The 12590-nt window shown below is 37.0% G+C and overlaps 1 protein-coding gene across 11 annotated transcripts in view; it reads right to left on the bottom strand.

Moving 5' to 3' along the window:
* Nucleotides 1-12590, bottom strand: part of rapgef2b (Rap guanine nucleotide exchange factor 2b) — a 228131-nt gene that overhangs the window by 26778 nt on the left and 188763 nt on the right. For 7 of the 11 annotated variants that reach the window (XM_042337922.1, XM_042337925.1, XM_042337934.1 and 4 more), the window contains 6 exons: nt 12172-12329; nt 8283-8297; nt 5950-6190; nt 4551-4934; nt 2173-2384; nt 1043-1166 (listed from right to left, as the gene is read on the bottom strand). In XM_042337922.1, the coding sequence (XP_042193856.1) occupies nt 1043-1166; nt 2173-2384; nt 4551-4934; nt 5950-6190; nt 8283-8297; nt 12172-12329 (1134 nt within the window). The remainder of the gene's footprint in view (nt 1-1042; nt 1167-2172; nt 2385-4550; nt 4935-5949; nt 6191-8282; nt 8298-12171; nt 12330-12590) is intronic. The other 4 variants (XM_042337927.1, XM_042337943.1, XM_042337955.1 and 1 more) reach the window with 1 other exon arrangement.

The raw sequence follows: 12590 nt of genomic DNA, 5'->3' as shown, positions 1-12590 counted from the left end.
CGCAGCCCACTAACAGTGCTGCAGTTTATTTTTGTTACTTCATTCTGTAAATTAGTCCTTTCAATAGGTAGAAGAGGTGGTTAAGAGGATCGTAAATTCAAAAAATGAAATACCCAATGACAAATAACCTTTCTTGCTCACCCCCAACATACTCTCTAACTCAATTTTAGGTGAAGGAGGAAAACATAAGGAAATTGTTGCTGTATTAGCGAGGCTAACAAACTATCTCAGAGCTACAATATTTTTTCTCAGCCTTGTGTGGAACTTACTCCTTCAACTCTTTAAATTAGTTGAAGAATGGGGAACCTTATTGGCGCTGCCTCAGTGGCATTTATCAGTGGCACCGCACAAGGTTGGACCAATCTCTGTGAACTTTGTGGCACTGGATGGATCCAGTAGCTTGCTGTCTTGTTTGAAGTTTTGATTATGCTTCTTCACCCGTTGTTCTTTAGGGTGGTGCGGCTGTACCTGCAGTACCAGAGGTGGATGTGTCGGCAGAACTAGACAGCAACAGTGTCACAGACATCAAGCAGATTGTACTTGCTCAAACATTGTGCTGCCTCAAAAATCAGAGGCTCTAAAGTCCCTGCATCCTAATCTTTGCAACATCCTTTCTACTATTTCACCCCGTAGTTTAGTCTATGTGCATTCTGCAAAATGCCTGTGGGGATGACCAGGAAGGAGCTTGGTGTGTGAAGGACACCTTTGATCTCAAAAGTGTCAAATTACCTATGCTGAAACAATATTTATTTGACGTGGGAGAGGGATGGAAGGAAAGAAAAGTTCACGGCTGAGTTGAATTCGAAACATAACTTTAAAATCTTACATGTTTATGCTACCATTCACAGCACCTTAATAAGTATGGTCAGTTCATTGGAAAGCAAAATGATTTGTATCCTCAGGGCATTATCTGTCTTTTAGTGTGCTACAGGGCCTTTCTGAGATGAGATTACACCCATTATTATCTACAAAGGGAGCAATTGTAGTTGGCTCATATTACCTCATCATGTGTTCAGTTATTCTATGAACAGACAGCACTCACCTTGTCCTGAACATAACAGCAGGATCCATATTAACCGATGCCATGCGGCCAACATGACGGATTTCTTTAGCAATCATTCGGAGCTTTTCAAAATTTATCAAACCTTCCACCTTGGAATCATTCCCTAAAAGAAGAAAAACAATTTCAGCGATGAAAGCAAAATGGATCTTTATTTTACATAGGTCTTTGGATTTGCACTGTAGAAAATTATTGTGACAGAAATTTGCAGCGCTCAGTACCATTATCATGTCTCCACACAGCTCCACAAGAAGGAGGACCTAGTTTTAAGATTCTACTTCAACAAATAAAGAAAGACTAACGATTAGTGACTTGTTTCATCTGTCTTTTGACAGTTAATAATTAAACAATATAACTTTGAAGGGGCTGGCACAGGTCAATAATTAACTCAATAATTAGTGTTTCATCATGCCATTGCAATATTTCAAAGAGCTTCACAGGATTTTACTGTGAAATATTGTTGTGACTGGTAGCCAATTTGCACATAACAATGTCCCACAAGCAGCATTGAAATAAACAACCGATTTTATCTGGATGACCACCAAAAGCACTTGAAGAGATCGAGGCCGAGCAGAGTGAAAGAAACAACTTGCATTGCCCTTCATACCATGTAGAGTCTTGAAGCACTTAAGGTGGGAGGAAGATAACCAAAATGCATTCAAGGAGGTAGGTTTTAAAGAGGGTTTTGATAGTTTAGAGAGATGTGAGGCAGACTGATGGAGAGTATGGGAACAAGGTGGTTGTAATGGTGGGTAAGAGGACTTTGAGCAGGCTAAACTAGGCAAAGAGGAGGTTATGGGTGGAGAGTTAGACTTCAGGAGATCACAGAGATAGGATGGGACTTAATGGCCCAAATTACCTTTTTGTTATGCTCTGTATGTGCTCGATTTTGAGACAATAAAACACTACACTGGTCAAAATAGATGGTCCTCAAATCTGGCTTCCAATTGTTTTTGGTGCATGAGCAAATTAGCAAACCAATTCAATTAAATGGTGGGAGAAAAGCCACCACAAGCAGCAGCATTCAAATTCACCTAAGTACGGATATTCAAGTAAGTGAACAGCAAACACAGAAGCACAATGACTGATTTACAGGTTTTTAAGAGAGCTACCTTCGTGGAGAAATGTAAGGTCCTTCTTGATGACAGGGAAAAGAGGAATAATGGGAGGCTGTAGATTCTGGTTATTGAGAACATTGCGATATTTAGCCATGTTTCTGGAGGGATCAAAGAGATCCTGAAGATCCTGAAATAACTTCTCATATTTGCTTGGAAGCTTTTCCCAAGTACCTCGTAGTCGTGACACTGGGGCAAGATTTAGACCACTATATTTTGTGAGGAAATTAAAAAAAGGTTAACATTAGTATGACTCAATTATGTCAAGCAAACGTAAGTAAATTCCTACATTTCAACTACAGTTTCTTATTAAAAACTGTTTTATATCTCACTAAACTGAAAATCTATTTTCACATATTACATTTTTCTGAATTACGTTATAGATTTAAGAATAACTTGAATGGCCAAGATTACATTTAGAAAAGTGTTCAGATGTTTACCTACATACACATAGGCACACATATTCGCACACAAACATCAAGGATCAGTACTAAAAGAGTGAAGACTAGACAAACCAGGATTTGAATCAAAAACTGCCCTGCACCAAAGTCAGTGGATTTGAATTATTGAGCTACCGGATATATTTTGTTTAAATCTTACTTTAGCAGCCCTAACCAATTTATCCTGAACCCCTACAATTTTTCAGTTGTGGCATCACTATTTCTAGGCATTCTCCTAATATTGTAACCAAAGCAATGCAGCACATTAATACTTATTTTAAAGTCTGCTTAATAACATCACAGGGTGGAATAATTGAGTCTTATTATTAAGTATTCTGTATATTTAATACTGGTCAGCTTCTATTTGCCGCTCAACATAAAATCACACGAAAAACTCTCATGAAATATTAATGCCCTTTCCCTAAAATAAAGAAAGCAAAATATTTCCCCAAATTAGATGCTTAATATCACTGTTTTTGATGGAAAAATCATCCTGGCATAAACACTGCCAGATTTAGAACAGTTTGGTAAGTGGGGAACTGAAACTCCTTTACTCCTCATCAGCAAGTTATCTTTTGGAGAACATAATGCTAATTAGGAGAGTGGTATCCAAGCTTACCTTTAAAATCATTAGGAATGCAGTGGCATATTGAATCCTGAATAAAATTTGGCTCAACAGATAGTTTCAAATAAATATGAAGTGCTAGAACTCTGCCTTTGTGCTCTGTGATATTCCAATTATACTCAGTAATCATACTTTTGTTAGTACAATGAGTACATTAGTTACAAATTCTACACAATTCGATTCTGACTGGCTTATTTTGATCTAAGTACTTCTAGCACTGGGTTGCAGGTCCAATTAGCAACATGAGCTCCTAAGAAAGCAGTCATCTCAAAAAGCACTATTTCTGCCACAGACCATCCTGTAATTATATTGAGTCAACATTTCAGTCTTTTGTCAATTCCACGTGCAAATCATGCAAAATGATCCGCCTCTCTGTTCTTTATTTTCACATTCTTCCTAATGTTTCTCTGTGCTCTTTCTGCTTTCATCTTCAGAGTATTAGTTGCCTCCTTTCTAGACCCTCTGTTCCTTCACTTTCCTCTTCTTTAATCTCCTCACTTTCAAATTCCACACAATCCTGCATTGTTTACAAATTAAAATAAGTTACCTGTTCAAATGAAAATCAGAAAACATTCAAATAAAGCTGGAAAATTTATAGAGAAAAATTGAATGCAAGGTTTGTCATTTTTTAGCACTGTTCAATAAGCTATTTGCTCTTGCAAAACAACCAAACTGTTGAAGCCTATAGGGATTTTCAGTTTAATTAAATACATTTTTTGCTGCAAAAATTTAGAGCCAGTGTCAAACCATTTTTACATTGTTCTAAAAGACCGTCGTAACTTTTCTACACTGCTAGAATGAATCACGAGTTGTCCTTCAAAAGAATAATTTGAATTTCTTCTGATTGTTGAAAAAAAGAGCCTTCGAGTGATTTCTCCACATTATATTTTTCCTCATTTTAAATCTTTTCTGCTCAGCAATGTCTTTTAAAACACTCTATTTTGAACAGAGATAATTCAATATAGAAGATATATTTCAACTTTACAACTAAAATACATAATTTCTAAAACCATCCAAACCATGTTGCAACCCCACTGAAAACTACATAACATTTGATTTCAGTCCATCATTTCATTAGTGTATGTAACCAAATGAAATATCAATCAACTATGCTATCATTCAATTTCTCAAGTATCATTTTGCTCTGCTTTTTTAAAAAAGAGATGTGTACACCATCATCTTGAGCTAGAGTAGTAACATCAGGGAAAAAATATGGTTAATGGCACAGCAAATTCTGCAACAAATAATGTAAGATCTGCAACAAAGAAAAAATATAAGACTAATCCATTGTGTGCTTTCCCCCCCTTTACCTGATAATTGCAAACATGGAATTAAAGTTTTTGCACTCTCTACAGTGTAGCGCTATCTTGATAAAGTGTTTAATTATCTTCATTCTTTTCATTTGGTTTGGCTCTCTGATAATCTCGGTTGCAACCCAAAATGTTTCCTGGTTGATAATGTTCTCAAATTTCTTCAGACTGACGCATTCGGTTTTTAATTTCAGCTTGAACAGATCATCTATGTACTCTGTGGGTTCAATGTTACGAAACAGTTCAAAGTTTCTCATAGAGAGTTGGGTAGCAACTTCAATTGTGCTAAGCTGAAGTAGGGAGATTTGACTTTCCCGGAGTAATTCCTGAGCATCTTCATCTGAGCACAGTGTCTCTGTCTCCATGTTATTCTTCAGGTAGTATCTTTTAAAGGCAAAAACAAACAGGAACATATCATTGAAAAAGTATGTTTAAAATAGTTTTTCTTTTTAATTAATAATCTTCTATAGTATAGGCATTCTTTGTTGCCTCTAAAAATGTTGCTTTAATGCCCAAACCATAATTAGTAACCAATGCTTGTAAAAAAAATTATACTTGGTCATTTCGAGCCAAAGTCAAACACAATACTATTTATATGATGCAAGCAAAAGTAAGGCATGAATCAGGTTACAGACTAATCTATCAAATGATTCTGTATGAAGGTTTTGTCTCAATAATTTTCTTTTTCCCATACAACCAAAATATTAAAACAAGTCTACCATATTTTTTCAGTTTTATATGTTAAAGTCACATTGGAATACTTGTTTCAAAATCTCTCTTTCCGCCTCACAACCCCTAAAAACAATCAACCATATTGTTTCACATATATTTGATTGTTTGATGTCCTCTCTGTATTTTTTCCTCTTCTACAAGTAAGCTAGATTCAGTATGCAATCTTCAATAAAAACCTTCTGGAGTGATTGAGGTATCACAAAGTATGATTCAGGGGCAGAAATCACTACATAAAATCTCAAAAGCTCCAGAGTTACCACTTGTTTGTGGTAGAATTGTATGCAGGGAAGTCCCTGAGGGAAAACTATTAGAGTGAGCTCACTCAATCTGCTTTGATCCATGTTTCAGTTGTCGACTCAAGCATATCATTGTCAAAGGGCAGCAACCAGGGAATGGTGCTTACCTTTGAGGCTGAGCCAGAGCGACAAATAATGGGAGAAAACATCAAATTAAAAGATGGGGCAAAAAATAATTTGAAAAATATACTTCAGTCACAGGATTTGACTGGGTTGGCAATCAAATATGCAATATGCATTAGGCATGTAAACAATGCAACAAACAAAACTGCAGACCGAATGCTTCCCATTCAAACTTTTCCTAACCTGCCCGAGGATAAGGGCAGTTTATCTTCACTAGCACGCTTCTGAATTTTCAGTTCCAAACATACCTGCCACTAAGCTGAATTCGGTCTGCGAGCTTTGATAGCTGATCTGGGAGCCGCTTCTGTTTGATGACACCTTCAGGAGTGACTGAAACTTCACACAGGGAGTAGGATTCCGAAGAAGCAGTCACTGCAAATTCTCGAAGCGCCTGAATTACTACTTCCTTTGCGGTGGTATCTCTGCTGATCATTATGTAGCGACTTTGTTGGTCTGCCTTGAAAACTCGTAAAACCTGATCTGGCAAATCTGTTCAAAAAGCAAAACAGCTTTTTAAAATAAGTGGGGAACAAATTCAAATTTCTTCAGTGTGAAGATTCAACATTTGTATGTGCTCATTAGTAAAGCAACTTACACAAAGAACACAATGACAAAGACCTGGTCAGCTCGCCAGTTAGAGGCACAAAATAGCAAGTGCGAATGTGCTAAGTAAGGTTAGAGAATGTTAATTTAATCGTGTTCATTCAACCTGAAAACAGCTGATAGCTGATCCATTACAAATTGCAATTTCTTCGTATCTACTCGTATAATACTGACTGGACTGGTTGCAAGCAAAAAGTTACCTTTGCCATGAATCATTTCCCTTACCAAACCATTTCTTTCCTAAATGTAGGCAAGAACATTCTAATCTGAGACAAAACATATACAGTATATTGTCCAGTTAAGGGTAGGTTGAAACAAGACTTTAAAAATCAACCATGGGTTCGTGAACATAATGTTGTTCATCATCTTGAGATATTCGACCGAAAAATTAAATCCTTCTTTTTTTTATTTTAGCAATACTTTTAAAAGCGATCAAAGCACTTTTTTATATTTTGCAGGAATGCTCATTAAGATGAAAGATTGAGGCAGGAAACAGTTAGTAAAACGATAAAAAGGTCAAGATGATGTTCCCTCAATTTTGAGATGTCTTATTGTGTGGGACACAAACAAGCTTGCATGAGTTATGTAACACGTCAAAATTCAGTAACTTCTGATTTTTGGAGGAGTTTTGGTCTTTACAAGGTAGCATGATGGAGAGCAAGTTATTTATGCTCCTGTATAATGTAGGTAACAAAGAACTGATATTAAACAACTTGACAAAGTTAAAACAATTAATCTTATTTATAGGTCAATATTCTCATGGCACTATACTTTTCACCCAATTATAGCTCCAATCATTTTTAACTGTGCATTACAAAGATCACATGCAAAGTACAGCTCCCCTTCTACCAGCTTTCCTAAAAGATTCTAAAGCTCTAGTTTTTCCTCACCACATGCAGTCTTTTTATCTCATAGGTTCTTAGTTGAGTACTGCACTAGCTTGTACCAAATTCAGAGCAGCAGAGCTGTGGAATGATGTCCAGTGGGAAATAAATGTAGGCCACCAAAGCCTTTTACTACAGACATTTAATATTGGAGAAGAATTGAGATTGAACCTTGGTGCCATACCTAAAACAAAGCTGTGCTGCTGCATTCCCAAAAGGATTAGAATGGTGTGTTAAAGGGAAATAATTCACGTGGACATAAATAAGTGATTTACATTTCCCTTTCGCAACAGTAACAGAGCCCAATAAACCACTATTTCATTGTCCTTTGTGTTGTCTTAAAATCTCATACCATTTTCAATGGAAGACGTGTGTTCTTAACGAATTACAGTATACTGTATCTGGTTAGTTAATTAACAACACTAATACAGTGAAGTAGATTGAATTTTCTGAATATTTTTAATATAAGTTAGGTGATGATGACTGACTGCACCAATTATACAATAGATAGATATCACTGTAAGAAAATAAACACTTCCATTCATAGGATATGAATTTGCAACTAATCTATCAAAATGGTTAGATTACTGAATATTTAAAAAAAGAATCAATATTTAAAAACTTCTATTTCCACATTCTCCCTACTTCCCTGGAAAAAGGAACAAATGTGGTCAGCACCACATGCAATATCTTACAGCATGTGGAATTTCTCAATGCACACGTGTCCAACAAGCTACTTGTCATTGCAATAGATTCTTTGAAGGCAGCATTGACAACTGAATGATGATATAAGGACAGTTTAGGCGGCCAGTTTTCTCTCAACCAGATAACACTGGATTTAAGTTTTAACACGCCACTATTTTTGGTCTGTTTCAGCTTTTTACATTTCCCTTCCAAATTCCTACAGCAAAGAAACATCCACTCTTGTGCAACCAAATGCTGAACTGAAGGAAACAATCATAACAAAATGTGAAGCAGCGAAAAGAGATAAGAAGGATTAAATATGGAACTTTAGATCCACTGTGGGCTAAAAGCAAGCATTGCATTGCCCGGAGCACAATAACGTTAAAGCACACTTATGCTAGGATACTCACTATAAACGCTTGCACCTGGGGGAATAGGAAAGAAAAGTAAATATTTGTTGTGCCTTGTACTTTGAAATTCTCGGCTTTTTGCAAAAATTTAGCAAAATTCAATCCACTAGTTTGAGTGCTCTTTTACACAATGCAAGACAATGGAGATCCAGTTTAGTTCACCAGTGAGTAAGATCCGAGGATCTGAACGAGTAAGGTAATGGTCCTTTATGAATGGAATAAACAAAACAGTTCACTATTCCCTACTACATAATCTGGGGAAATAAGTTCCTAAGTTATTTTATTTATTCTTAAAATAATCTGTCAGAAGTGTAGTGGTTCAACCTCCACTTCTCTTTCTCACTACCTAAATCTTGTTGCCTCGCTCACCTTCAAATTATCTTATTCTACTAGGTCTGTGTGTACAAGTTCATCTGGACTCTGCATTGGCTCCATATTAAAAGGGGTGCTAATGCAGAGTCCAGATGCTCTTGTACACGCAGAACCAGTAGAATAAGACCATTTTAAAATGAGCGAGGCAAAGAGGTTTTAGAGAGCGAGAAAGAGACCGGGGAGGGAGAGACCACTGACATTGAAGGACTCACCACTAACTACAATACTAACAGATTACTTTAAGAATAAATAAAATAATTTAGGAAGTTATTTCCCCAGATTATGCAGTAATGACATGAAGACTTTTCACAACAATTGTTCAGTTAGAAATTTGAACGATCATAGTTCAGAGCTACGGTTTCCTAAAAGCAATCAAAAGGAACTGCACTGAAATGTTTAAAAATCAATGAATATTTATGACCTAATCTTAAAAGCAAAGAGACATCTGAACTAAAGAATAAATTAAAATTTTGTCATTGCAAGGTTCTTATTGCTTCAAGTAGCCAAAAGCACCATAGCAAATGAAATTTAAAGACCTGAAATTGATTATTTCTCTTTTATTACATAGGTCCATGTCATTTGGATACATAAAAGAAGCATTTAAATTGAAAAATACCATGTTTTCTACAAATATAATGCCAATCCTATCTGCATTTTATAGTTTCACTGCAAGCACTGAAATTTGACATGAACGATCTGCAAATATAAGTATAGAATATCATATGTGTATAAAGACAGTACTGTAAAGCTGCAAGTATGCAGGATCTACAGAATAACTATTGGTAAAATACTTAAATAGATTACTTGGGAGGAACTTACAATAACAACTTACATTTATATAGAGCCTTTCTTGAAGGGAGGATGCCTCAAAGCACTTCACACAACTGACTGGGAGCCCAGGGCGGTGGGTGAGAGAGAGCTTACTCGGAGGTTATTTGTACAGATGAAATTTAGGCTGCCCAATTCATGAAGGGGTGGGTGTATGTGGAGTCTCTGTAGTTGAGCTGACTTCAAGGTCACATGCTTGGCAAATTAATGTTACAATTGAGTGAGCCTTCTATGGCTGCAATACTCGTAAGTCACTGCTCATAAGCCTGGCTTGTCAGAAGAACTGGGTGGGGCTGACCAGTCCCAGGAGCCCTCAGCATACAAGTCAAAGCCCCAAAGGATGGGTGGTCTGAGCTGGACTTTGCATGATAAAGTCATAGGCTGAAAATAACACCATAGTGTTTTCACCATGTTCTCTACAAAATGATGCACCCTCATTGAGCCGGATTGAGCTGGAGTTCTGTACAAAACGTGCCTTGAGCAGCAACTGCACAAGACCATTGGAAATTTTTTTCATTGAGAAAGAAGGATTCTTTACAGAATTGTATTTTATTGTAATGTGAGCACAAAGACCCTCCGATGAATATCATAGAAACAGGAATAGACCATTTAGCCCCTTGAGCCTGCTCCACCATTCTATAAGATCATGGCTGATCTGTATCTCAACTCCAATTACCCACCCTTGCCCCATATCCCTTTCTATCCACTTCAGTCTTGAAAATGTGAATGGCTCCATTATCCACAGCCTTTTGGGGAAGAGCATTCCAGATTTCCACTACCCTTTGGGTGAAAAAACAACTCCTGATTTCACTCCTAAATGGCCTAGCTCTAATTTTAAGATGATGCCCCCTTGTACTGGATTCCACCACATTTCATTTAAAATATTAGTTTTAAATTAAGGCCACTCTTCACCATAGTCTGGCAATAATTCTGTTTCTTAACATGTGGAATTAAGATGTTAACGACTCAGATGCATAAAATTAAAGATTAGTATGTCTTCAGTTATTCAAAAAGCTGCTATCCCCCCTTTAAAAAGCATTTTTTGTGTCTTATTAAGATGATGATTCTCAGCGATATATATTTGTACATTTTAACTAATATCAGTATCCAGCAATCCTAGGTACGATTAATTGTAGAATAATGCTCATTCCAACTCTAATACACCACCAACAACTCAGGGAAGTGAATTTTTCGATTCCTACTCTAGCCTTTCTAATGCTGCTTTTACATTGCAGCTCCAGCAGCACGAACTGCAGGTTCAACACTGTCGGTTCACACCTGATCTGTCCCTCTGCAGTTCCTCAGAGACATGACATTTTGCACACAACGGAACATTGTGTAAGTAGCTCAATGATGTCAGATGACCTTGTGTTAATTATCACAATCTGTTACTGAAATAGCAAGTGTCAGGCATCTTTGCTCCTGGATTCCCCCCACCCCTCCCCCACCCCAAGTCTGCTGTTGTTATTTAGGGGGTTGAAGATTGCTTAAAACAAAATAAATTTCCAACTTTGTGCATGAACAAGGTCATCTAACACGCACTTATCACCACGTATGTGCAGACAATTACTGGATCTCTAGACCCTTTTCAAAACATAGTTGGCTCTCCTCTACGCAAAAGTAACAAGAAATCAGACTCCATAAAGGGATCGACCAAATTTGGCACTCGGAAATCCAGCTATTTTTCTTTACAATTTGGTTACAGAGGCAAGCTTTTGTCAGAAGGCTAACTCATAGTATACAAGCAGTATAAGTAGCATTACACAATTTGGCTATTTGTGCTCTAAAGATCCTGCCAAAGGATCCACCCTCAAACACTTTTTCATATAAAACCCTACAAGGCAAACAATCTGTCATCCCATCAGACTCAGTGGATTTCAGAAATTAAAGGCAGGGTTCTAACTCACTACCACTCAAAGTATGCTTGAAATGATTAACTGTTACGTTATGGTTAACATAGTACCTTTAAATCTATATCACTGATGTACTCACCCGCAAATCTAAAATTGCTTTTAAAAAAGCTCCAAGCAACAAACATGGAATAAAACTGAACTTCTATAGAGTTTTCAAACTTTATATAATGTATGATGATATTTTTCTTATGTTAATGTATAATACATGAAGGATAATATGGTTTTTATTGCATATAATATTGTCCTTTGGGTGTTTCTTAATCTAAGAAGTGCTCATTAATAATCTGTGTTTAGCCAATAATAAACAGTTGATGAACAATAACTTTCTGTATACTAGACAATAACTTTCTGAGCCTGCAGCATTTTTGGGGGTCAGCTGGGTGTCTGACACAAGCGGAATCCCATCTCCATGCTTAAAACCAAGTTGAGATTTCCATGCATCCCACCTGCACATGGAAATCCTAGAGATAGATTGCTGGAATGGAATGCGCACCCTCTCCATGCTTACCTAATTCCAGAAAGTATTGGAATAAGGTACTGGTTGCTGGAGGATAAGGTGCCACTTACAGGCAATGCAGATGCAATTTGTCCGGACTTCTTTAACCCTACTATGCTGTCAGTTCAGCTCCAAGGAGACCTCACTTACCTCTACCCAAGGAGAATAGTCTACACCATCTCATCCCCATCTTTAAAACAAACTCAGGAATGAATAAATACCCCTTTACAGAGCAATCAAATTGATTCTAATATCAGCTTGAAAACATATTGACACTCACCTGGAGTGGTGTTAAAATCAAGAATGCGTTGATGGGACTGTAGCAGATCAGGATTGCTGGAGGATAAGGTGCCGCTTACCGGCAATGCAGGTGCAATTTGTCCGGACTTCTTTAACCCTACTATGCTATCATCCTGAGACTGGCCAATCCCAATATCACTGCAGAAGGCAAAAATGCAAAATTGTTTTATTATTCACAACCCAACATTTACTTCCTTGAAACCTCTATAAGCTTGTACCTTTTGATCCATGTTTAGATAATTATATAGGCACAGTGTCTATTACCTTGTCTTATAGTATTGTATTGCAAAGAACGTATCAGTAAGACATGGCAAGTTTAAGAGACAATAGAGGCTATTATTCAACAGGCTTGTAAACACATTTACAGAGGGAATTACAGTCAACGTAATTAATTAATGA

Source organism: Callorhinchus milii, unplaced genomic scaffold, assembly GCF_018977255.1.
Source record: "Callorhinchus milii isolate IMCB2004 unplaced genomic scaffold, IMCB_Cmil_1.0 Scaffold1, whole genome shotgun sequence".
Classification (NCBI taxonomy): Eukaryota; Metazoa; Chordata; class Chondrichthyes; order Chimaeriformes; family Callorhinchidae; genus Callorhinchus; species Callorhinchus milii.
Note: the sequence above shows the minus strand (reverse complement) of the source record. Positions and strands in the feature narration are given on the sequence as shown.